Source organism: Pelophylax lessonae (genome assembly GCF_965119305.1).
Source record: "Pelophylax lessonae genome assembly, chromosome: 4".
Taxonomy (NCBI): Eukaryota; Metazoa; Chordata; class Amphibia; order Anura; family Ranidae; genus Pelophylax; species Pelophylax lessonae.
Genome location: NC_138771.1, coordinates 449,164,040 through 449,192,036, shown reverse-complemented (window position 1 = coordinate 449,192,036; position 27,997 = coordinate 449,164,040). Strand labels below are relative to the sequence as shown.

Sequence of the window (27,997 nt, the reverse complement as noted above, 5' to 3'; positions counted from 1 at the left end):
GTTTATGTCTTACTAGCCCATCTGGTGACACAGGGGCTAAGTGTGAGGTGAGAGGCTAATGAGACTGGGCGGAGGATTACCAGCACATTGAAGAGCACTGAATGTTTATATCTTGTGCATGCTTCACCATAATTTGCACCTTTGGACTGCTCTCCTCGATATCATCTTCATAATCCATATTTGACAGCGCCGCACTTTTTGGTCTATCTATATTCACAGGGTGGAAGTTCATCATCCAGACGGGTTCGGCCTGGCTTGGTCCATCTGAGTGTGGGACAGTCAGGGAGCCCTTGTCAAGGTCCCCCACCCAGAGTATTACATTTAAAAAGTTAATTTCTACATACAAGACTGTAAAAAATCAAGGCTGGCTAGCCATTATTAAGGAAAAAATAATGCTGAAGTTCAAAGTTGGTGTTGCAGTTGAGTTGTTACTTCTATTTCACAGACACATTGGGCCACCATACCAGGGTTCAAAAAATGGGAACTCCAACCTAACAGATCCCTTGGGCCACCAGGTCAGGATCTTTTGGATTACAAATGTTTATCTGGAAAGACTTTAGGAACTCTTGAGGAAATGAAAAAAAAATGGGTGGCCGTCATAGTGATGGGCGGTGCATCCAGGTGGGGGGTGTTTTGAAAGACCCTCCTATTTCCCTGACTCAGCAGGACTGCAGGCCACTCAGGCTCCAGTGGTCTGCCTTGTTTCCATGCAAGGAGAGATGATCGTGAGTAACAGCAGGAAGATGCTGTAGTTGTCTTCTCCAAAGGACTCTGCAAACAGGCAGTCAGTGGCAGGGCACAGATTCCCCCAGGAGGAGGGGAAGATTGGACCGGACGTATCAAGCACTGAGCAGCAGAGGAGTCAGGGGCTGGAGTGAGAAGGTCACCCTTGCGGGGAGGGTCTTTTCACTCAACTGTTCAGGTAGATAATCATGTGATGATTATATTATGACATGTGACTAACTTTAACATTTTTCTCTACAGGTGGGCTCATGGTAGAGATAGATAGTCAGGGTGTGTAAATATGTTCCATCCTTACAAAACGGAGTTTGTTTGGTGGGGGGTGCATCCTTTCACCTAATATATTATGTATATGTGTATCATACAAAGATGTCAATATATTTTTGCACCTAATTTATTTGTACATTTGTTTTTCCCTTTTCCAAGTTTGTGGGATACTCTTGATTTTTGGCAGATTTTTCATAGGAGGCGGCTGCCTCAGAGCCAATGGGGACATGGCTCATTTTTTGGTGGGGGGTGAATTTAGCCCCCCCCCCCTAGGTAGGTGCTAGGAAAAGCATATAAGTGGCCCTGTCTGCTTATCAGGGGGGCCTGATCAGTCAGTTAGGCTGTCATATGTTCCCAGGTGTGGTCTGTTGAGTCTGGGGAGTCTCCCCGCCGTATCCAATGAGGGCTCTTGTTGGACAGTGGAGGAAACCTGGCCAATAGCACACCAGGGCTTATATCTGTCTCAGTGGGTGGAGTTTGCCACAATGCACCCTGGGATTGGGTATAAGCCTGAGGGGAGCACGTGACAGCGTCTCTTTGGCAGGAAGCAGAGTCCCAGGAGGCTGTCTCTCCTCCTGTCAGAGGAAGCGAGGGTGTCCTGGGCGGTCGGCCTAGAGGACCGGAGGCTGAGCTGGGCTACAGGAAGGATCCAGAATGCTGCGGACCGAGTGGAGCTGCTGGGCAGAAGTTTCCAGGAAAAACAGTGTTGTGAGTACTCGAAACTGCCCAGGGGTCTGCCTGAGAGAAGGGACCACTCCAGAAGGTCAAAGGGATCCAGGAGCCAGCTAGCCAGTAGTGGTGACTTAGAAAGGGGGTGCCAGTATCTAAGCCCTGAAGATTAGAGAGAGAAAGAGGGTGCCGGTGCGGGCCCTGAAGTGTTTAGCTGTGCAGCAGTGTATTCAAGTAGCTACCTCAGCAGGAGTGCTTAGGACTGGAGAGCTTGAAAAGTACTCCTTTAGTCAGAAAGCAGTCACAAGTCAATTCAGCATTAACAGGCACCTGGCCAGCATTAACCAGCATCAAGTCAGGGTTGATAGGCATTCAGCCCGCGGCAAGTCATCGCCAAACAGCGATATTCAAGTGTCTCTGCCAAATGTGCCTAGTTTAGTTCCAGGAGTATCCCCACTCATCCCTTCTCCCATCCAAGTTACCAAATAAATACAAAAACCCCAAAGATACTGGATTGGTCATTGTCTCAGTGCTCACACTTGGAGAAAATGCTCAAAGGTACTTTTGTTGCACCCGGTGACCCAGGGGTACCCATATCCAACAAAAAGGCTGGGAATTGTGCTACACAGGACTAAAGTTTTTATTTTCTAATGCATACACACTGAAATTTAAAATTAAAAAGTGCATGCATACTTATGTCTTGTGGCTTTTTTGGAAGGTTTCTGAGCTGCTGTGCAGGTATAGCAACAGGATTTGGAATCTCTGTCACCTGATGGCTTCATCTCTGTTGACTGGATTTATACTCTGTATACCATGGTCCTCAGGAGAGCTCAATGAAGAGTTGAACATCCATACTGTTCTTTAACATACACTATAAATGTGCTCTCATATTTTAAAGCTTATCTACATGCATTTGTGTATGGGCCACTGCCCATAAATACCAACAGCAACATGATGAAGAAGCAAGCATGCTCCGAACGTGTGCCACACCCCCCTGCCCCAACTTCCGTTACCATGCTCTAGCTGTCAGTGGAGATTCAACACAGGGAATTGTGCAAGCCTATTAGCACTGGAATCCACTAGCGCAGCTGAAGCTGCCCACCACCGGATAGACGCAGCACACAGCAAGACTGTCACCAACTATTGCAGCAGGACACATTGATGACATGCAGTATGCAAGCTCTTCTTAATGTGAGTTGCCAATCTTTTGATTAAAGTTGTTTTAACTGACCTACTACACTCAGATGGCACTGCTTGTTTCTCTGTTTTGATCTCTTTTGACTGCACAACTCAGAGGCCATCAGAAGAATGACATGGCCCCTCCAAGTCCCACCCTTTTGTTTCTGTTCTCTCTGTGAGAGACAGCTGCATTAAATAAAATAAGTAACAAGTGGCTGATAAAAGAGCAGTAGAGAATGACTACACAAATTGAACCTAATTTCCCTGGAGTAGAAGCTCTGAAGAGAGGATATGATCACAGTACACAAATCTTTAAATGGCGAATATCATTGGGAAAAAAAACTATTTAATGTCAGATGTCTAAAAAGGACACGTGACAACACAATGCAGTTGGACAAGAATCGGTTTAATAATAAACTGCAGGGGTACTGTTAGAGCATTAAAGATGTAGAACCCCCTTCCACAGTAAGTGGTGTCCTCAAGGAGTGTAGCTGGATTCAAGAAAAACCTTTAGATGTGTATTTTAGCAAACACATAATACATAGGGATATGGAAATTGGTTGTAACATACACACACATGCACAGGCAAAACTGGATGGAACAATGTTTTTATTCGACCTTACAAAATTCGTAACTATGAAGTTCTGACTGAAAAACTAAATACAAATTGATTTCAAAATTAAGACTTACCATAAAGTTTAAACATGTAGGTAGCATCAGGCCATTTTAATAAATGTTCTAGAACTTCATCACTGTCTTTAACATGATTGCCTTGGTCTTCCCTTGGCCATGAATTTTTTATAACACTTGATAATAAAACCCCAAAGTTTCCTAAAGTGCGAGGGTTTACATAGCTCAAAATATTGCTTGTTTTCTATTAAAGAAAGAAAAAGAAAAGTTAGCACAGAAAAGGGTAGGGAACAATGTATTCAAAAACGACATCTACGCATTGGAATTCTTGCAATGCAATTACAATAAATTTCTTTGCCTAAAATATACTGTATGATTAAAAGTATGTAGACAACTTATCATCATACCTATATGGGTTTGTGGGAGATCCTATTTCATTATGAGGGCCATTAATATGGATTTGGGCTATGTGGCTGTAGCTTGGTGAAACTATTTGATCAATAAAGCATTCTAACAGTTAGCTTATCCTGCTACACTGTAGAAGTAATAAAAAAAGCTTACAAAAGAGAATAATTATACTTTCCCTGCACTTTCTCAGAGCTATGCATTTGAGTAAAGCATCTTAGCAAATCGGTTTAAACCGTACTTTGGAGGGTTTCTTTATTCTTTAAAGCCCTACTTGCTGCTTCAGCAATCTAAAAACCGAAAGTATGATGTCTATAACTGATCTAATTGTGGTGAGATAGCTTAAATTACAGTCCAGCAGCTTGGCAGTTAGTGACCAAAAACTTGAGTACATCATAACATCAAAATGGTTAAAAATCATAGTGTGTCTAGCTCCGGTAGAATACAGTACATGTAGTGAATGGAGACTAACAATGAAGAAGAGGGGAGGGACTAACTACATAGCTACAGAGTGAGGCAATGAGAAAGTCCTAACCGGGAGTAGCGCCAATGTGGGTGGATGTACCCGAACATCCCCCCGAATCCACCGCCTGTATGCACACAGCATGATCTGTGCCCGCTGTGTTCACCATACACAAAACACAGAACCCTGTACTGGGCTGCTGTGGGTGGCACTGGTACCATGTATTTGCTGATTGGCCAATCAGTAATCACATGCACAGTAGGAAACAAGATGTCACTTCCAGGCATCACTGTTTACCACTGTGATCTCTGTGACCAGTCACAGAGATCACATGGTACGAGGCCATATACAGCAACCTTGTACCATGTGAAAGCTGTGACCAATCATAGCTCTCACAGTATCTCTCATCATGGCTGTAAAAGCAATCACCGTGTAAAATCCTAATCCATGCCAATTACAATGTCTTAAAATAAAAGGACACACGGAGCGCCTCTAAGTGCAGTATTGGTTTATTCAAATGGAAGCACAGAATATAGTAACTCACATTATGTAAAGGATCACAGGCTTAAGATAACTCCGGTGGTCCGTGGAGGTAGGCTGTGGAGTCCAAGTGTCCCGGGGAAAAAGATGGTAGCAGCCGATGAGATGGAGCCGGTAGACGGAAAGACCGGCCGGGCGTCTTCCGGGTTCAGCTGATGTCCGGGAACCAGGCTGGAACGCAGCGTATGCCACGTGACGTCACCGGAGCTAGGAAGTGATAAGACGCGTTTCAGAGCATGCGCCAAGCTCACAATGGGCTCACAATGGGCATGCGCGCTCTTTTTTCAAGTGTGGGAACGGATCTGAAATGCGTCTTGTCACTTCCTAGCTCCTGTGACGTCACGCGGCGTACGCTGTGCTCCAGCCTGGTTCCCGGACAGCTAAACCCGGAAGATGCCCAGCCGGTCTTTCCGTCTACCGGCTCCATCTCATCGGCTGCTATCATCTTTTTCCCCGGGACACTTGGACTCCACAGCCTACCTCCACGGAACACCGGAGTTATCTTAAGCCTGTGATGCTTTACCTAATGTGAGTTACTATATTCTGTGCTTCCATTTGAATAAACCAATACTGCACTTAGAGGGGCTCCGTGTGTCCTTTTATCTGCTCTTTTCCACAGAACTGACTTCCCTGTGTTTCCGAGCCAGCCCTTATTGTAGTTTTTATACATTTACCCTAACAGCACATTGACTAATTTTGGGACTTTTTGCTCAATATTATGGACTTGAATATTTTTTAACTTTTTCATGTACATATTGATTTCCATGTTCCATCTTCATGATTTGTATTAGCTTCCCACTATTATCCCATTAGCTGATTATACATCGATATTGATCTCACCAGACCCCTGTATTGAGTTACCCCAGAGCACTTGCTTTTTCCTCTCACCAATTACAATGTCTGTGATCACCGCCACACCATTTACAGTGTGTATGATCACCACCATGCCAGTTACAGTGTTCATCATCATCACCACCACATCAGTCCCAGTGTCCCTGATTACTATCACACCACTCATATTTGGCTCAATTCATGAAGCAGTATCTACCACTTTAAAAAATGCCATAATATACAGCATAGCGCTTTTCAGAAATTCTTGTGGACATTCACTAAAAAAACACTTCTAAAATACTGCATGCGTTATTTTTCCGAAATATGTGATATTTATCTCATGAAACCATGAGATATTTTATCTCATGCGATATCCAGTGGAATGGATACAGTGGAGAAGAATTAGAACCCATCAGTTTGTATTGCTAATAACAAGGTAAATTGGTTTAAACTGTAGAAAAAAGGTGACTAGAATACCAGTCAAAGGGAAGCTACTTTCACAGGACACATGGTGTGTTTAAAAAACAACCAAGGTAAATTAACCACTTCAATACCTCTTTTACCCCCTTCCTGCCCAGACCAATTCGCAGCTTTAAGTGTTCTCACACTTTGAATGACAATGACAACTACACTGCACCCAAACAAAATTTTTATCATTTTTTCACACTAATAGAGCCTTCTTTAGGTGTCATTTAATCATTGGGTTTTTAAAAAATTTTGCACTAAAAGGGAAAAAATTGATACAATTTTGCAAATAAGTAATTGTTCTTCATAAATCTACGACAGCATTTATACTGCTACATATCTTTGGTAATAATAACCAAATTGGTGTATATTATATAGTCTGTGTGAATGCTAGAGTTTGCAAGCTATATAACATAAAAGTGTAGCGCTACAAAAAATTGATAACCATAAAACTAATAGTAAATAAGTGTCCAAATGAATGAGTTCCTAATAATCACGATAGTGTATGAAAAAATGTCCAACTGAATTAATCTTCAATAAAAGTGAAGAAGACATAAATCCACAAGTGCAATGGTCCAAAAGAAAAGGGAGGAATTCTTCCCAGGACACCAGGAGTGTATGAAGGAAAGGGGACACCTCTGTGATGGGATATGATAAGCAGCTTACCAAATTTCCATGGCTGCTCAGATTAGTGAGCTAGCCTCTCCCAGCTGTTAAATCCAAACCACTGAAGGTTGAAAGGTACTTTTTTAGCTCCAAGGAATCGCCACTTGAGATGTAGTAGGATCGGTATGGGATTGGCACTCATCAATAAATATCGTCAATCATACATGAATATGTGAAGAGAGGAGAGAGGCAACACACATAGCGTAATCCCATTTAAAACTTGTAGTCTTGTTTATTTAAAAGTTATACTCACAGTGTATCTTAACAAACAGGCATATCAATAACGTTATCAGGGATGAGGATGCGGCGTCCCGCAAAACAGTCCCAGATGGTAGGTGATGGAGGCCGGCTAGTTTCAAGGGGCGTGTGGACGTTGCGTCTGGAGTCGCCAACGTTTCGTCTCAATAGACTTCGTCTACGCCCAGACGAAGTCTATTGAGACGAAACGTTGGCGACTCCAGACGCAACGTCCACACGCCCCTTGAAACTAGCCGGCCTCCATCACCTACCATCTGGGACTGTTTTGCGGGACGCCGCATCCTCATCCCTGATAACGTTATTGATATGCCTGTTTGTTAAGATACACTGTGAGTATAACTTTTAAATAAACAAGACTACAAGTTTTAAATGGGATTACGCTATGTGTGTTGCCTCTCTCCTCTCTTCACATATTCATGTATGATTGACGATATTTATTGATGAGTGCCAATCCCATACCGATCCTACTACATCTCAAGTGGCGATTCCTTGGAGCTAAAAAAGTACCTTTCAACCTTCAGTGGTTTGGATTTAACAGCTGGGAGAGGCTAGCTCACTAATCTGAGCAGCCATGGAAATTTGGTAAGCTGCTTATCATATCCCATCACAGAGGTGTCCCCTTTCCTTCATACACTCCTGGTGTCCTGGGAAGAATTCCTCCCTTTTCTTTTGGACCATTGCACTTGTGGATTTATGTCTTCTTCACTTTTATTGAAGATTAATTCAGTTGGACATTTTTTCATACACTATCGTGATTATTAGGAACTCATTCATTTGGACACTTATTTACTATTAGTTTTATGGTTATCAATTTTTTGTAGCGCTACACTTTTATGTTATATTGCAATTTGAATCACTGTTGGTTGATTTTGTGTTGGCTGCTGATATTTATCATTTCCTTTTATTCATTATTATTAGCGCGGAAATATTTTTATATTATTTCTTATAGTTTGCAAGCTATGCCACATATCATTGAGAATTGATCAATCCTGATGTACTGACTGTCTATTCAATTTTGTGAGGTCCTGAAATGTCAATACAGTACAAATAGCCCCCAAATGACCCCTTTTTTGAATGTATACAGTCCAAGGTATTTAGTAAGAGGCCTGGTGAGTTTTTTGAAGCTGTAATTTTTTCCCACCATTCTTGGGAAAATAAAGAAATTATTTTTGTTTTACACAAAATCGTTATATTAACAAGTTTTTTCTCACACGCGGCACAGTCATAATTGCAATTACACCCCAAAACACATGTTGGCACTCGTTCTGAATATGGCGATACCACATGTGTGAGACATTTTCACAGCCTGGCCACATACAAAGGCTCAACATCCAAGTAGCACCTCCAGGCATTCTAGGGACATAAATTACATATCTAATTTCCTGACTACCTACCTAACACACTTTTAATTGTACATCTAATTTTCTAACTACTGTGACAGGTCAATGAAGGGGTTAATTGGGGTGATCAGGGGGTTAAATCTTTATTGGGGGGGATGGCGGGTACCCTAAACCTATTTGGGACAGGAACTAGCGGTCGCTTCCGCTAAACGAAGTCACAAGGCACACAAATACAGAAATCAGCAAAACCGCTATATACTGTATATAGTATGCACTGTGACAGGGGGTGAAGGGGTTAACTGGGGGAGGGGGGTGATTAGGGGGTTAAATGTGCCTATCTAGAGGGGTGTGATGTAGTGCTTGGTGTACTTACAGTTAGCTGCTCTCTCCTCTCAAGCTGGAACCGAAAAGGGCTCCATGAGGAAAGAGAGCAGCTTTTCCTGTGTCTGTGTTTACAAAACACAGACACAGGTCGGTCTGCCATTGGTTGGAACCGATCACCAGGACCAGGCCAAAAATCTTTGTCCTGGAGCTGATGCCTAATTGGTTCTCTACCGAATCAGAGCATCGCGGGGACTGAGGGCGTGCTCCCGCGTGCCCCCGAGCTCTCCTTGAGACTGACATAGAGCTACATCGATTCGCGCAGCAGTGCCACATTGCCGCAGTAAAAAGGCGGCGGCCGGTCGGGAACAGGTTAAAACATTTTTTTTGCATTGATTCATGTCCGCCAGGGCAGTACCCAGGTTCCCATTTACTTTTTTGGGCCAATAACTTGCATTTAAGCCTTTAAAATTAGGACTTTTGATTAGGGTTGAGCGGACACCTAGATGTCCGTGTTCGACGGGTTCGGCCGAACTTTAAAAAAAAGTCCGGGTCCGTGTCCCGGACTTTTACCGAACTTTTCCCGGACACCGAACCCCATTGAAGTCAATGGGGACCCGAACTTTAAGGCACTAAAATGGCTCTAAAACACCAAAGGAAAGGGCTAGAGTGCTGCAAATGGCAGCAAAACGTAATTAAGAGCATGGCAAGTGCTCTGCAAACAAATGTGGATAGGGAAATAACTTAAAACAACAAAAAAAAAACAGAAAAATAAAACAATGCTCTTCTTCATCTCTGAAGGACGAGGCCCATATGGAGTAGGAGGGAGGTTGAGGTGGTGGTGGATGTGGCGGTGACATAGGCGTGCGCACAGGGTGTGCTGGGTGTGCCTGGGCACACCCTAATCACCTAGGGCACATAGCATTGCCAGTGAGGAGATGGGAAAGATCTCCCTGGGACCTGCTCTGCTCTATTTCTCCTTGCCTACAGGTACATGGCCCCGATACATTACTCTCCCTGCTGGCAAACACATGCATGTGTATTTCAACTTTGGGGTGCACGCCTTAATGCAATAGGCTGCGCACACCTATGGGCGGTGTAGGTGGAAGCGGCGGTGGAGGAGGACCAGGGCCGGATTAACAGCATCATGGGCTTGGTGCTGAGGATTTTGAAGGGCCTTAAGGGCCGTGCCTTGCCATGCACCCAGAGGAGGAAGGGTGCAGCCATGCATGCCTAATTCAACATGGGATGCTGTCTCTGAAGCCCATAAACACATCCATGCATCGCCAACTGTCCCTCCTTGTCCGGCCTTCACGCTGTGTGGGGAGGTTCTGAGGGTGCTGCCTGGGGAAGCGAGCATAGAAGCCAGACTTCTGTGTTTACAAGTGACAGAAGAGCGGTAACAGTGAATATGGCCAACCCGGGGCCTATATAAAAGGTAGGGGCCTGGAGCTGCAGCTCCAATAGCCCCTACATTAATCTGGCCCTGAGGAGGAGGACGAGGTAGCCAACACTGCTTCTTTTCAAAAATTTTAAATGAGGGTACACCCCAAAAGAGTGAGAAAGAGCAAAAATGGAACAATGGGTGGGTAAGGTCGGTATCCATTGCTATTCTGCATAAGGTACGGAAAAGTCCCGTGGGATCCATGCCTGGTTCATTTTAATGAACGTGAGCTTGTCCACATTGTCTCTGGACAGGCGGCTGCGCTTGTCTGTTATAACGCCCCCAGCCGTGCTAAATACCCGTTCAGATAATACACTGGCTGCAGGGCACGCCAGCACCTCCAAGGCGTAAAGGGCAAGCTCAGGCCATGTGCCCAATTTGGAGACCCAGAAGTTGAAGGGGGCAGACCCGTCATTCACTACATGTAGGCGTGTGCACACATACTGCTCCACCATGTTGGTAAAATGCTGCCTCCTGCTAAGACGTTCCATCTGAGCTGCTGGTGCTGCTGTTTGTTGTGGCGTGCTGACAAAGCTTTTCCACATTTCGGCCATGCTAACCCTGCCTTCTGAGGTGCTGGCGGTGCCCTGGTTGCGTTGGCGACCTCCTCCTCCTCCTCCTCTGCCTTGTGCTTCCACTGTGGCCCCGCTGTCAGATGGGAATGCCAGCAGCATGGCGTCTACCAGCGTGCGCTTGTACTCGCGCATCTTGCGATCGCGCTCCAGTGAGTGAATTAAGGACGGTACGTTGTCCTTGTAACGGGGATCCAGCAGCGTGGCCACCCAGTAATCAGCACAAGTTAGAATGTGGGCAACTCGGCGGTCGTTGTGGAGACACTGCAGCATGTAATCGCTCATGTGTGCCAGGCTGCCCAGAGGCAACGAAAGGCTGTCCTCTGTGGGAGGTGTATCGTCCGTGTCCTCTGTATCCCCCCAGCCACGCACCAGTGATGGCCATGAGCTGGCCTGGGTGCCACCCTGCTGTGAACATGGTTCCATCTCCTCCTCCAGCTCCTCCTCCTCCTCATCCTCCTCATCCTCCAGAACTGTGCCCCTGCTGGACAATTGCATCCCTGGCGTTTGCGTGTGCAGGAACCCACCCTCGGAGCCCCTTGCGAATGACTGCCCTGAAAGCCTTGGAAATGTTACCTCTTCATCCTCCTCCTCCTCCTCATCCTGTGCCACATCCTCTTCCATCATCGCCCGAATTGTTTTTTCAAGGAGGCATAGAAGTGGGATAGTTAAGCTGAGAACGGCGTCATTGCCACTGGCCATGTTGGTGGAGTACTCAAAACAGCGCAACAAGGCACACAGGTCTCGCATGGAGGCCCAGTTAAATTAAATAGCGGAATAGAAAATATGATCCAAAAAAAGTGTATGTATATCACACGTACACAACCACACTGGGCCCCAATTACTATTGTTTGTACCCCTAAAAGGCTAGATGAGGAGTAGGGGGAGTATGGAACAGGCAGCACCCTCAAACCTTCAGAAGTATGAGATGAACCCCAACAACTTGGAAAGGTGGATCTCTCTCACACGTACCAACACAGACTATCCCCCAATTTAACTGATCCCCAAAGGTTTTTGATTAAATAGCGGAATAGAAAATATGATCCAAAAAAAGTGTATGTATATCACACGTACACAACCACACTAGGCCCCAATTACTATTGTTTGTACCCCTAAAAGGCTAGATGAGGAGTAGGGGGGGTATGGAACAGGCAGCACCCTCAAACCTTCAGAAGTATGAGATGAACCCCAACAACTTGGAAAGGTGGATCTCTCTCACACGTACCAACACAGACTATCCCCCAATTTAACTGATCCCCAAAGGTTTTTGATTAAATAGCGGAATAGAAAATATGATCCAAAAAAAGTGTATGTATATCACACGTACACAACCACACTAGGCCCCAATTACTATTGTTTGTACCCCTAAAAGGCTAGGAGTAGGGGGAGTATGGAACAGGCAGCACCCTCAAACCTTCAGAAGTATGAGATGAACCCCAACAACTTGGAAAGGTGGATCTCTCTCACACGTACCAACACAGACTATCCCCCAATTTAACTGATCCCCAAAGGTTTTTGATTAAATAGCGGAATAGAAAATATGATCCAAAAAAAGTGTATGTATATCACACGTACACAACCACACTAGGCCCCAATTACTATTGTTTGTACCCCTAAAAGGCTAGATGAGGAGTAGGGGGGGTATGGAACAGGCAGCACCCTCAAATCTTCAGAAGTATGAGATGAACCCCAAAAACTTGGAAAGGTGGATCTCTCTCACACGTACCAACACAGACTATCCCCCAATTTAACTGATCCCCAAAGGTTTTTGATTAAATAGCGGAATAGAAAATATGATCCAAAAAAAGTGTATGTATATCACACGTACACAACCACACTAGGCCCCAATTACTATTGTTTGTACCCCTAAAAGGCTAGATGAGGAGTAGGGGGGGTATGGAACAGGCAGCACCCTCAAACCTTCAGAAGTATGAGATGAACCCCAACAACTTGGAAAGGTGGATCTCTCTCACACGTACCAACACAGACTATCCCCCAATTTAACTGATCCCCAAAGGTTTTTGATTAAATAGCGGAATAGAAAATATGATCCAAAAAAAGTGTATGTATATCACACGTACACAACCACACTAGGCCCCAATTACTATTGTTTGTACCCCTAAAAGGCTAGGAGTAGGGGGAGTATGGAACAGGCAGCACCCTCAAACCTTCAGAAGTATGAGATGAACCCCAACAACTTGGAAAGGTGGATCTCTCTCACACGTACCAACACAGACTATCCCCCAATTTAACTGATCCCCAAAGGTTTTTGATTAAATAGCGGAATAGAAAATATGTTTCAAAAAAAGTGTATGTATATCACACGTACACAACCACACTAGGCCCCAATTACTATTGTTTGTACCCCTAAAAGGCTAGATGAGGAGTAGGGGGGGTATGGAACAGGCAGCACCCTCAAATCTTCAGAAGTATGAGATGAACCCCAAAAACTTGGAAAGGTGGATCTCTCTCACACGTACCAACACAGACTATCCCCCAATTTAACTGATCCCCAAAGGTTTTTGATTAAATAGCGGAATAGAAAATATGATCCAAAAAAAGTGTATGTATATCACACGTACACAACCACACTAGGCCCCAATTACTATTGTTTGTACCCCTAAAAGGCTAGATGAGGAGTAGGGGGGGTATGGAACAGGCAGCACCCTCAAACCTTCAGAAGTATGAGATGAACCCCAACAACTTGGAAAGGTGGATCTCTCTCACACGTACCAACACAGACTATCCCCCAATTTAACTGATCCCCAAAGGTTTTTGATTAAATAGCGGAATAGAAAATATGATCCAAAAAAAGTGTATGTATATCACACGTACACAACCACACTAGGCCCCAATTACTATTGTTTGTACCCCTAAAAGGCTAGATGAGGAGTAGGGGGGGTATGGAACAGGCAGCACCCTCAAACCTTCAGAAGTATGAGATGAACCCCAACAACTTGGAAAGGTGGATCTCTCTCACACGTACCAACACAGACTATCCCCCAATTTAACTGATCCCCAAAGGTTTTTGATTAAATAGCGGAATAGAAAATATGATCCAAAAAAAGTGTATGTATATCACACGTACACAACCACACTAGGCCCCAATTACTATTGTTTGTACCCCTAAAAGGCTAGGAGTAGGGGGAGTATGGAACAGGCAGCACCCTCAAACCTTCAGAAGTATGAGATGAACCCCAACAACTTGGAAAGGTGGATCTCTCTCACACGTACCAACACAGACTATCCCCCAATTTAACTGATCCCCAAAGGTTTTTGATTAAATAGCGGAATAGAAAATATGATCCAAAAAAAGTGTATGTATATCACACGTACACAACCACACTAGGCCCCAATTACTATTGTTTGTACCCCTAAAAGGCTAGATGAGGAGTAGGGGGGGTATGGAACAGGCAGCACCCTCAAATCTTCAGAAGTATGAGATGAACCCCAAAAACTTGGAAAGGTGGATCTCTCTCACACGTACCAACACAGACTATCCCCCAATTTAACTGATCCCCAAAGGTTTTTGATTAAATAGCGGAATAGAAAATATGATCCAAAAAAAGTGTATGTATATCACACGTACACAACCACACTAGGCCCCAATTACTATTGTTTGTACCCCTAAAAGGCTAGATGAGGAGTAGGGGGGGTATGGAACAGGCAGCACCCTCAAACCTTCAGAAGTATGAGATGAACCCCAACAACTTGGAAAGGTGGATCTCTCTCACACGTACCAACACAGACTATCCCCCAATTTAACTGATCCCCAAAGGTTTTTGATTAAATAGCGGAATAGAAAATATGATCCAAAAAAAGTGTATGTATATCACACGTACACAACCACACTAGGCCCCAATTACTATTGTTTGTACCCCTAAAAGGCTAGATGAGGAGTAGGGGGGGTATGGAACAGGCAGCACCCTCAAACCTTCAGAAGTATGAGATGAACCCCAACAACTTGGAAAGGTGGATCTCTCTCACACGTACCAACACAGACTATCCCCCAATTTAACTGATCCCCAAAGGTTTTTGATTAAATAGCGGAATAGAAAATATGATCCAAAAAAAGTGTATGTATATCACACGTACACAACCACACTAGGCCCCAATTACTATTGTTTGTACCCCTAAAAGGCTAGGAGTAGGGGGAGTATGGAACAGGCAGCACCCTCAAACCTTCAGAAGTATGAGATGAACCCCAACAACTTGGAAAGGTGGATCTCTCTCACACGTACCAACACAGACTATCCCCCAATTTAACTGATCCCCAAAGGTTTTTGATTAAATAGCGGAATAGAAAATATGATCCAAAAAAATGTATGTATATCACACGTACACAACCACACTAGGCCCCAATTACTATTGTTTGTACCCCTAAAAGGCTAGATGAGGAGTAGGGGGGGTATGGAACAGGCAGCACCCTCAAATCTTCAGAAGTATGAGATGAACCCCAAAAACTTGGAAAGGTGGATCTCTCTCACACGTACCAACACAGACTATCCCCCAATTTAACTGATCCCCAAAGGTTTTTGATTAAATAGCGGAATAGAAAATATGATCCAAAAAAAGTGTATGTATATCACACGTACACAACCACACTAGGCCCCAATTACTATTGTTTGTACCCCTAAAAGGCTAGATGAGGAGTAGGGGGGGTATGGAACAGGCAGCACCCTCAAACCTTCAGAAGTATGAGATGAACCCCAACAACTTGGAAAGGTGGATCTCTCTCACATGTACCAACACAGACTATCCCCCAATTTAACTGATCCCCAAAGGTTTTTGATTAAATAGCGGAATAGAAAATATGATCCAAAAAAAGTGTATGTATATCACACGTACACAACCACACTAGGCCCCAATTACTATTGTTTGTACCCCTAAAAGGCTAGATGAGGAGTAGGGGGGGTATGGAACAGGCAGCACCCTCAAACCTTCAGAAGTATGAGATGAACCCCAACAACTTGGAAAGGTGGATCTCTCTCACACGTACCAACACAGACTATCCCCCAATTTAACTGATCCCCAAAGGTTTTTGATTAAATAGCGGAATAGAAAATATGATCCAAAAAAAGTGTATGTATATCACACGTACACAACCACACTAGGCCCCAATTACTATTGTTTGTACCCCTAAAAGGCTAGATGAGGAGTAGGGGGGGTATGGAACAGGCAGCACCCTCAAACCTTCAGAAGTATGAGATGAACCCCAACAACTTGGAAAGGTGGATCTCTCTCACACGTACCAACACAGACTATCCCCCAATTTAACTGATCCCCAAAGGTTTTTGATTAAATAGCGGAATAGAAAATATGATCCAAAAAAAGTGTATGTATATCACACGTACACAACCACACTAGGCCCCAATTACTATTGTTTGTACCCCTAAAAGGCTAGATGAGGAGTAGGGGGGGTATGGAACAGGCAGCACCCTCAAACCTTCAGAAGTATGAGATGAACCCCAACAACTTGGAAAGGTGGATCTCTCTCACACGTACCAACACAGACTATCCCCCAATTTAACTGATCCCCAAAGGTTTTTGATTAAATAGCGGAATAGAAAATATGATCCAAAAAAAGTGTATGTATATCACACGTACACAACCACACTAGGCCCCAATTACTATTGTTTGTACCCCTAAAAGGCTAGATGAGGAGTAGGGGGGGTATGGAACAGGCAGCACCCTCAAACCTTCAGAAGTATGAGATGAACCCCAACAACTTGGAAAGGTGGATCTCTCTCACACGTACCAACACAGACTATCCCCCAATTTAACTGATCCCCAAAGGTTTTTGATTAAATAGCGGAATAGAAAATATGATCCAAAAAAAGTGTATGTATATCACACGTACACAACCACACTAGGCCCCAATTACTATTGTTTGTACCCCTAAAAGGCTAGATGAGGAGTAGGGGGGGTATGGAACAGGCAGCACCCTCAAATCTTCAGAAGTATGAGATGAACCCCAAAAACTTGGAAAGGTGGATCTCTCTCACACGTACCAACACAGACTATCCCCCAATTTAACTGATCCCCAAAGGTTTTTGATTAAATAGCGGAATAGAAAATATGATCCAAAAAAAGTGTATGTATATCACACGTACACAACCACACTAGGCCCCAATTACTATTGTTTGTACCCCTAAAAGGCTAGGAGTAGGGGGAGTATGGAACAGGCAGCACCCTCAAACCTTCAGAAGTATGAGATGAACCCCAACAACTTGGAAAGGTGGATCTCTCTCACACGTACCAACACAGACTATCCCCCAATTTAACTGATCCCCAAAGGTTTTTGATTAAATAGCGGAATAGAAAATATGATCCAAAAAAAGTGTATGTATATCACACGTACACAACCACACTAGGCCCCAATTACTATTGTTTGTACCCCTAAAAGGCTAGATGAGGAGTAGGGGGAGTATGGAACAGGCAGCACCCTCAAATCTTCAGAAGTATGAGATTGTGTTCACTGTACCCCACAAAGATTGAGTTCACTGCACCCCACAATGATTGTGTTCACTGCACCCCACAAAGATTGTGTTCACTGCACCTCACAAAGATTGTGTTCACTGTACCCCCCAAAGATTGTGTTCACTGCACCCCACAAAGATTCTGTTCACTGTACCCCACAAAGATTGTGTTCACTGCACCCTAAAAGGATGTTGTTCACTGCACCCCACAAAGATTGTGTTCACTGCACCCTAAAAGGATGTTGTTCACTGCACCCCAAAAAGATTGTGTTCACTGTACCCCCCCAAAGATTGTGTTCACTGCACCCCACAAAGATTGTGTTCACTGCACCCCAAAAAGATTGTGTTCACTGTACCCCCCAAAGATTGTGTTCACTGCACCCCAAAAAGATTGTGTTCACTGTACCCCCCAAAGATTGTGTTCACTGCACCCCACAAAGATTCTGTTCACTGTACCCCACAAAGATTGTGTTCACTGCACCCCAAAAAGATTGTGTTCACTGTACCCCCCCAAAGATTGTGTTCACTGCACCCCACAAAGATTCTGTTCACTGCACCCCACAAAGGATTTTGTTCACTGCACCCCAAAAAGATTGTGTTCACTGCACCCCAAAAAGGATTTTGATCACTGCACCCCAAAAAGGATGTTGTTCACTGCACCCCAAAAATGATTTTGTTCACTCCACCCCAAAAAGATTGTGTTCACTGCACCCCACAAAGATAGTGTTCACTGCACCCCAAAAAGATTGTGTTCACTGTACCCCCCAAAGATTGTGTTCACTGCACCCCACAAAGATTCTGTTCACTGTACCCCACAAAGATTGTGTTCACTGCACCCCAAAAAGATTGTGTTCACTGCACCCCAAAAAGGATGTTGTTCACTGCACCCCAAAAAGGATGTTGTTCACTCCACCCCAAAAAGATTGTGTTCACTGCACCCCACAAAGATTGTGTTCACTGCACCCCAAAAAGATTGTGTTCACTGCACCCCACAAAGATTGTGTTCACTGCACCCCAAAAAGATTGTGTTCACTGTACCCCCCAAAGATTGTGTTCACTGCACCCCACAAAGATTCTGTTCACTGTACCCCACAAAGATTGTGTTCACTGCACCCCAAAAAGATTGTGTTCACTGCACCCCAAAAAGGATGTTGTTCACTGCACCCCAAAAATGATTTTGTTCACTCCACCCCAAAAAGATTGTGTTCACTGCACCCCACAAAGATTGTGTTCACTGCACCCCAAAAAGATTGTGTTCACTGTACCCCCCAAAGATTGTGTTCACTGCACCCCACAAAGATTCTGTTCACTGTACCCCACAAAGATTGTGTTCACTGCACCCCAAAAAGATTGTGTTCACTGCACCCCAAAAAGGATGTTGTTCACTGCACCCCAAAAAGGATGTTGTTCACTCCACCCCAAAAAGATTGTGTTCACTGCACCCCACAAAGATTGTGTTCACTGCACCCCAAAAAGATTGTGTTCACTGCACCCCAAAAATGATTTTGTTCACTGCACCCCAAAAAGGATTTTGTTCACTGCACCCCAAAAAGGATGTTGTTCACTCCACCCCAAAAAGATTGTGTTCACTGCACCCCAAAAAGATTGTGTTCACTGCACCCCACAAAGGATTTTGTTCACTGCACCCCAAAAAGATTGTGTTCACTGCACCCCAAAAAGGATGTTGTTCACTGCACCCCAAAAAGGATTTTGTTCACTGCACCCCAAAAAGATTGTGTTCACTGCACCCCACAAAGGATTTTGTTCACTGCACCCCACAAAGATTGTGTTCACTGCACACCAAAAAGGATTGTGTTCACTGCACCCCAAAAAGATTTTGTTCACTGCACCCCAAAAAGATTGTGTTCACTGCAGCCCAAAAAGATTGTGTTCACTGCAGCCCAAAAAGATTGTGTTCACTGCAGCCCAAAAAGATTGTGTTCACTGCAGCTCACACACAGAAAAATGGATGTGGATCACTGACACCTGCCTATCTCCAATCCCACACCACACAGCAATATCGATTGTAGTTTGTAGAACACAGTTTCCCTAAAATTCAGCAGACTCTGTCCCTAACAGGATTGAGAAGAGATCGTAGATCAGGATTGAGTGCAGATTCACCCCACCCCCCACACAGCAATATCGATTGTAGTTTGTAGAAGACACTGACCCTATAATTCAGCAGACTCTATCCCTAAAATGCCTACAACTCGCCCTGCCTAAACACTCCGACCTGTCCCTCAATTCTATCCGGACACAAATGGTTTTTTCCTGCCTATCTTTCCCTAATCAGCAGCCAGCATATTGATGTGTGTTCTGTCCCTTAGCTAAGCAGCAGAATGACGCTGCTGCGGCGGCTGCCTCGAACTTATAAAGACTTGGTCACATGCTTCAGACGGCCAATCACAGCTACTAAGACATTTGCAGGCATGGCTGGGATGGCTTAAGGCACACCAGTTAAACGATTGTTGATTGGCTGTTGAAAGCCCGCCATGAAAAGAGCGCCAAAGCATGCAAAACCCGGAAATAAAACGACCGAACACGGATTTTTACCCGAACATACAGTAAAGTGTCCGTGTCCGTGTTCGGGTAAAAAAAATCCAATTATTCGGTACGAACACGAATAATACAGTCCGTGTTCGCTCAACACTACTTTTGATATTTCCTGTTCATGTCCCATAGACTTTAATGGAGTTCACTAGAACATTTGCCCTGTTCGAGATGTTCTGGTGCGAACCGAACAGGGAGGTGTTTGGCTCATCACTACTAAGGAATATGCTCTGCATACTCTGGATGTAGTTCGGGCAATCAGGGTGTACTTGACGACTACTGAGTATTTTCGTAAGTCAGATTCGCTCTTTGTACACACGGATGGTCCAAAGAAAGGGCTGCCTGCGTCTGTTGCGACGATTTCCAGATGGATCAGACAGACAGGGGTGCAGGCCTATTCAATTAAGGGTCAGGTTCCACCTTTCCCTGTTAAGGCCTATTCTACACGGGCGCTTAGTGCTTCCTGGGCTTTTCGCCATCAGGCATCTGTGCTTCAGGTTTGCAAGGCGGCTACCTGGTCGTCTGTTCACACCTTTACCAAATTTTATAAGGTGGATGTGTTGGCATCAGCTGATGCCTCTTTTGGCCGCAAAGTTTTGCAGGCTGCTGTTTAGGGGGCTTTTTGGCCTTCCTTGAGGGTGTTTACTGTTTGTTTCAGGTGGGGCTCATCTTGCTGTTCTGAGGAGTTCCGTGTTGCCTGGTTGGCTGTGTTTAGCCTTGAAGACTTGTTTTTTTCTGCTGTTCCCACCCCTCATTTTTGTGGTACTACTTTGGGACGTCCCTACTGATATGCATCAGAGGACTGCATCCGTCAATGAAAGATAGAGAAAACTGGATTTTTGACTTACCATAAAATACTTTTCTCCTAGGTTCATTGACATAGTCAGTGGACACAGGTGTTGGCTGGTACAGAGAAAGGGGTTATCACATTTTTTAAGCCCCTGGAGCACCAGGGAAGTGGAAACACCCAAAATGACCCCATTTTGGAAAGAAAACATACCAACGTATATTCTATGAGGCATAATGAGTCTATTGAACGTGGAATTTTTTCCCACAAGCTTTTGGAAAATGTGGAAAGAAAATAAAAACGTATTTCATTTTACACAAAGTTGTCTATTTAACCTCCCTGGCGGTCTGATTATGTCCAGATTTCTGTACTAAAAGCGGTACATTCTTTTGCATGGAAATCTGTTTTACATTTTAAAACTCACCTTCTCCTGTGATCCCCCGCCGTCCTCCCACTGTGTGCTCAGCCGATGCCGCCACCTGTCTTCCGGTTCCCTTCCCTGCAAGTATAGCGACGCGGGGGGTGGAACCGGCAGCAATTTAAAAAATGTAAATACACTAAATGACATGATACAAAGTTGTGACCCTAACGGATTACACTGTATCATGCAATTTCACCACAGGATTGCACCAGGTGACTTTTTCAGTGTCCTGCCTGTGCTTTTCCAGTGCTTTGTTCCTGGAAAATTGAGAAGGACCATGGCGTCCAAAAAGCGTTCTTTTTGCGCAAAAGCACTTTTAGACTAACTGGAACACAGCGACAGCAAAACGGAGTTACTTGAAGAACTGAGCGATAGCGATTCGTGGGAAAATTCGTTATCAGGTATGGAAAGTGATGACAGCGACGATTCTGATGTCTCTTTCTGGCACATAGCTCCGTTGTAAATTCTGAAGAATCATTTGATATATTTCACAAATTCCACAAGCTATGTGCCAGAAAGAGACATCAGAATCATCACTGTCGTCACTTTCCGTACCTGATGATGAATTTTCCCACAAATCGCTATCACTCAGTCCTTCAAGTAACTCCGTTTCTCTGTCGCTGTTTACCAGTTCGTCTAAAAGCACTTTTACACAAAAAAAAACGCTTTTTGGATGCCATGGTCGTTCAATATTATCCAGGCACAAAGCACTGGAAAAACACAGGCAGGGCACTGGAAAAGTCACCAGGTGCAATCCTGTGCTGAAATGGCATGATACAGTGTAATCCGTTAGGATCACAGCTTTGTATCATGTCATTTAGTGTATTTACATTTTTGAATTTGCCGCCGTTTCCACCCTCCTGCGTCGCAACGCTCGCAGGGAAAGGAATCGGAAGACATGTGACGGCAATCAGCCATGCACAGAGCAGGGAGAGAGTGTGAGGACGCCGAGGAGAATGGCGGGGAGGACGGCGGGGGATCACAGGGAAGGTAAGTAACATTCTGGGGTAATCCCGAGTGTGGCTCTGGGTTACCGCTTTTGGTACTGAAATTTAACCCTGAGCCACACTCGGGAATACCGCCAGGGGGGTTAAAAAGATATTTCTAACACATAGCATGAACACACCAAGAATTACACCCCAAACCATGTTTTGCTACTCTTCCTTAGTATGGTGATACCACGTCTGAGACTTTTTCACGGTGTCTGGCCACATAGAGAGGCGAAACATCCAAGCAGCACCTTCCTCTAGGAGCATAAATTACACATCTGATTTCCTGACTACTTATCACACTTTTGAAGGCCCTGGAGGAGCACCAGGACAATAAAAACACCCAGAAAATGACCCCATTTTAGAAAGAAAACACCCCAATGTATATTTATGAGGCATAATGAATATTTTGAACATGTTTTTTTTTCCCATAAGTTTTGGGAAAATGTGGAAAGAAAATAAAAAACTTTTTTTTTTTTTTTTAACGCAAAGTTGTCCATTTATTAGATACTGTATATCCTATGAGGCATACTAAGTCTTTTCAACATATCGTTTTTTTTCCACACATTTTTGGAAAACGTGAAAAAAAAATTAAAATTTTTTTTTTTTTTATACAAGGTTGCCAATTTATAAGATATTTCACAGCATGGACATAGCAAGAATTACACCCCAAAATATATTCTGCTACTCCTGAGTAGGGGGATACCATATGTGTGAGACTCTTTAACAGCCTAGCGACATAAAAAGGCCCAACATCCATGGAGCATGGTCAGGTGTTTTAGGGACATTCATTTCCTGACTACCTATCACATTTTTGAAGGCCCTTCATATTTCTACCACATAGCATGTAGGGTTGAGCGAACCCGGACTGTATTGTTTGTGTTCGTACTGGACTTTTGGGTATTTGGTGCCCGGACCCGAACATTTTACTGTATGTTCGGGTACTGTCCGTTGTTCGGTAACGTTATTTGATGTTTTGGCGTGGTTTTAATGGCGCGCTTTCAACAGGTGCAAGGCAGCCAATCAGCAAGCGTTTAACTAGTGTGCCCTAGAAGCCATCACAGCCATGTCTACTAATGGCATGGCTGTTATTGGCGAGTGCAGCATGTGACCCAGACTCTATATAAGCTGGAGTCACACAGCACCGCGCGTCACTCTGCTATAACTATACTAGGGACAGGTTCCTGACTGCTGCTGCTGAGGGAGAGATAGGAGTTTACTGTAGGGCGAGGCTGGAGAGATTGCTTGTAGGGAAAGCAGGGAGATCATACAGCGATCTACATTGATTTGATTGTGTGGGGGTGCAGTGTACAATCTTTTTGCCCGGAGGGAGAGATAGGAGTTTACTGTAGGGCCAGGCTGGAGAGATTGCTTGAAGGGAAAGCATAGGATAGGAACAATCTGCTTTAATCAGACAGCGATCTACATTGATTTGATTGTGAGGGGGTGCACTGCACGATCTTTATGCCCTGACCTGAGCCAATTGAGGAGGAGAAAGGAGAATATTTTTTTTTATCAGTCTGTTAGGCGTGCGGTGCTGCACATTTCATGCAACCTCAGTGCATATGTGTCTGCTTAATCTGCATTTAAAAAAGAAAAAAAAAATGTTTTCCTTCATATTTAACTTTGACATACAGTCTTTAGACAGATACTGCTTTTCTAACCTGCTCTTCAAAAAGCACCAATGTGAGGGGAAAATAATTATTTTTCAGTATTTGGGGTAAAAAAATTATTTTTCAGTTTTTCATTCAAATGTTTTTTTTTTTTTTATTATTCAATAGCGGACTAGAACAACAACAGTATCCAACCTGTTAGGCGTGCGGTGTGTAGCGGGCATTTACTGCAACCTCAGTGCATATGTGTCTGCTTAATCTGCATTTTAAAAAGAAAAAAACTTTTTTCCTTCATATTTTACTGTGACTTACAGCGTTTAGACAGACACTGCATTTCAAATCTGCTATTCAACAAGCACCCATTAAGAGGACAATTATTTTTCAGTTTTTCATTCATACATTACAGTGCGATACACCCATTGCATACTGTTGTATTGCGCATTGCAATAAAAAAAAAACATTTAGGGGCAAAAAAAGTTGATTGCGGCCCTGTCTGCATATGTTACAGTGAGATACACTCATTGCATACTGTTGTATTGCGCCTTGCAATACAAAAAAACATTTAGGGGCAAAAAAAGTTGATTGCGGCCCTGTCTGCATATGTTACAATGAGATATACCCATTGCATACTGTTGTATTGCGCCTTGCAACAAAAAAAAAACATTTAGGGGCAAAAACAGTTGATTGCGGCCCTGTCTGCATATGTTACAGTGAGATACACACATTGCATACTGTTGTATTGCGCCTTGCAATAAAAAAAACTATTTAGGGGACAAAAGAGTTTATTGCGGCCCTGTCCGCATATGTTACAGTGCGATACACCCATTGCATACTATTGTATTGCACCTTGCAATAAAAAAAAACATTTAGGGGCAAAAACTGTAAATTGCGGCCCTGTCTGCATATGTTACAGTGAGATACACCCATTGCATACTGTTGTATTGCACCTTGCAATAAAAAAAAACATTTAGGGGCAAAAACAGTTGATTGCGGCCCTGGCTGCATATGTTACAGTGAGATACACCCATTGCATACTGTTTTATTGCGCATTGTAATTAAAAAAAAAAACATTTAGGGGACAGAAATATATTAACCACTTAAGCCCCGGAAGATTTTACCCCCTTCCTGACCAGGGGGTATTTTGCAATTCGGCACTGTGTGACTTTAACGGACAATTGCGCGGTCGTACGACGCTGTACCCAAATGAAATTGACGTCCTTTTTTTCCCACAAACTGAGCTTTCTTTTGGTGGTATTTGGTCACCTGTGCGATTATTTGATCATGCGCTATAAACAAAAAAAGAGCGTCAATTTTGCAAAAATATCAATATTTTTCAAATTTTTTTATATAAAATTCCCCAAAAAAAATGTAAAAATCAAATTTTTTTAACATTTTAGGCCAATTTGTTTTCTGCTACATATGTTTGGTAAAAAAAAAAATCGCAAAAAAGCATATTTTGATTGGTTTGCGCAAAAGTTATTGCGTTTACTAACGAAGGGAAAGATTTTTGTCATTTTTGTTGTTTTTTTTTAACGAGTAATGGCGGCGATCTGGGATTTTTTTTGCGGGACTGCGACATTGCGGCGGACAGATCGGACCCTGGACTGATATTTTTGACACTTTTGGGGGTATCAGTGACATTACTACAGTAATCAGTGCTATACATATGCACTGTTAATGTAAAAATGACACTGGCAGGGAAGGGGTTAACTTTATTGGAGAAGGAGGGGTTAAGTGTGTCCCTAGGGGCGTGCTTCTAACTGTGCAGGGATGTGGCTTTTCATGTAACAGTAGAGATCTACGATCCTACATAGCAGGACCATATGATCTCTGCTGTTACACAAGGGAGAGTGACAGGCGGCTTTGTTTACACTAGCCTCCTGCCTTTCTCCCTCTGTAACTGACGACTGCGAGTGACCAGCGGACATCAAGTCCGCCGGTCACAAGCACGGGGATCACAGTGAGCGAGCGGGGGCGGAAGCATGCCTCCGGCGCCGCGCGCTCGCCCCCTATTGGCTAGCAGGCGAGTGACGTACCGCTACGTCACTTTGCCTAGCCGGGGCTGACCGCCGCAGTATATGAGCTTGCGGCGGTCGGCAAGTGGTTAAATTGCGGCTTAGTCTGTATCTGTACGTGTGAGATACACTCGTTGGATACTGTTGTTCTAGTTCACTATTCAATAAACACCCATTTAGGGGAAAAAAAAAAAAATTGCGGCCTACTCTGTATCTGTACGTTTGAGATACACCCATTGTATACTGTTGTTCTAGTCCGCTATTCAATAAACACCCATTTAGGAGAAAAAATATTTAATTGCGGCCTAGTCTGTACGTGTGAGATACACCCGTTGTATACTGTTGTTCTATTCCGCTATTCAATAAACACCCATTTAGGAAAAAAATATTAAATTGCGGCTTAGTCTGCATATTTTACTGTGAGATACACTCGTTGGATACTGTTGTTCTATTCCGCTATTCAATAAACACCCATTTAGGGAAAAAATATTACATTGCGGCCTAGTCTGCATATGTTACAGCAACAAGGCACACAGGTCTCGCATGGAGGCCTAGTTACTGGTGGTGAAGTGGTGCTGTTCCGCAGAGCGACTCATGCGTGCGTGCTGCAGCTGAAACTCCACTATGGCCTGCTGCTGCTCGCACAGTCTGGCCAGCATGTGCAAGGTGGAGTTCCACCTTGTGGGCACGTCAAATATGAGGCGGTGAGCGTGAAAGGCCAAAGTTACGCTGCAGCGCTGACAGGCGAGCAGCAGCAGGGTGAGAATGCCGAAAGTGCACACAGATGGCCCGCACTTTCTGCAGCAGCTCTGACATATTGGGGTAATTTCTAAGGAACCTCTGCACCACCAAATTCAGCACATGCGCCAGGCAAGGGATGTGTGTCAAAGCGGCTAGGCCCAGAGCTGCTACGAGATTTTGCCCATTATCGCACACCACCAGGCCAGGCTTGAGGCTCACTGGCACTAACCACTCATCGGTCTGCTGTTGAATGCCCCTCCACAACTCCTGCGCGGTGTGTGGTTTTTCCCCCAAACAGGCAAGTTTTAAAACTGCCTGCTGTCGTTTACCCCTGGCTGTGCTGAAGTTGGTGGTGAAGGTGTTACGCTGACCGGATGAGGAGGTGGTAGAGGATGAGGAAGTGGAGTAGGAGGAGTTAGGAACAGGAGGAAAACTGAAGCGCACTGCTAATCCTCGGTGGTGGAAGGACATGCGCCAAACTGCTATCTGCCTCAGGCCCAGCCGCCACTGCATTTACCCAGTGTGCTGTTAGGGAGATATAACATCCCTGACCGTGCTTACTGGTCCATGTATCCGTAGTTAGGTGGACCTTGCCACAGATGGCGTTGCACAGTGCATACCTGATTTTGTCACCCACTTGGTTGTGCAGGGAAGGGTTGGCTTGCCTGGAAAAGTAGTGGCGGCTGGGCACGACGTACTGTGGGACAGCCACCGCCACAAGGCTTTTAAAACTCTGCGTCTCCACCAGATGGAATGACAGCATTTCAAAGGCCAGGAATTTTGAAATGCTGGCATTCAGGGCCAGGGATCGCGGGTGGGTAGGGGAGGTACTTCCTCCTCTGTTTCAGTGTTTGGGAGATAGAAAGCTGAACGCTTCCACGGGACATTGTGGAGATGGTTGTTGGTGACCAAGGTGGTGATGTTGCTTGCAGATCCTCTGTTTGCGGGGTGGCAAGACTGCAGCAGCAGAAGAGGAAGCAGGAGGAGCCAGAAACCTTTCTTGGTTTTTGAGGTGTGCACTCCACTGCAGCTCGTGCTTTGCACTTAGATGCCTGGTCATGCAGGTTGTGCTCAGGTTGAGAAGGTTTATGCCTCACTTCAGGCTCTGATTGCATAGCGTGCAAACCACTCGTGTCCTGTCATCATCACATTATCTGAAGAACTGCCATGCTAGGGAACTGGCTTTGGTGTGCTCGGTTTCTTGCTGCGTTGGGCAGTAGTAGGCGTAGTGTCTAGGGCACGGCTGCTCCGCTTTTGCACCCTGCTGTGCTGGTGGCTCTGTGCGACCACCACCTCTTCCTCCAAACTACTCAGGTCACCTGCATGACGTTCATTCCATGTGGGGTCGAGGACCTCATTGACCTCCACATCATCTTCCACCCAGTCTTCACCCCTGCAACCCTTGTCGGTCTCCACAATTCGGAATTCCGCAGCAGTTGGCACCTGTGTTTCGTCATCATCCGAGACTTGCTGCGATGGTCCTCCCATGTACTCATCTTTCTTGAGACATAAGTGGTTGGGCATCGGTGCACTCAATCTCTTCCACTTCTGAGGCAGGGCTAGATGGATGGCCCTGGGAAACCATGCTAACAGATTTAATCAAAAAGAAGA

General features: G+C 44.5%; 1 protein-coding gene across 1 annotated transcript in view; it reads right to left on the bottom strand.

The window, feature by feature from the left end:
* LOC309552694 (E3 ubiquitin-protein ligase RNF213-like) overlaps nucleotides 1-27,997 on the bottom strand; it is a gene marked incomplete at its 5' end in the record, with an annotated part of 1,269,694 nt that overhangs the window by 960,022 nt on the left and 281,675 nt on the right. Inside the window, one exon of the mRNA XM_082253620.1 lies at nucleotides 3,547-3,730. Coding sequence (XP_082109746.1) covers nucleotides 3,547-3,730 — 184 coding nt within the window. The remainder of the gene's footprint in view (nucleotides 1-3,546; nucleotides 3,731-27,997) is intronic.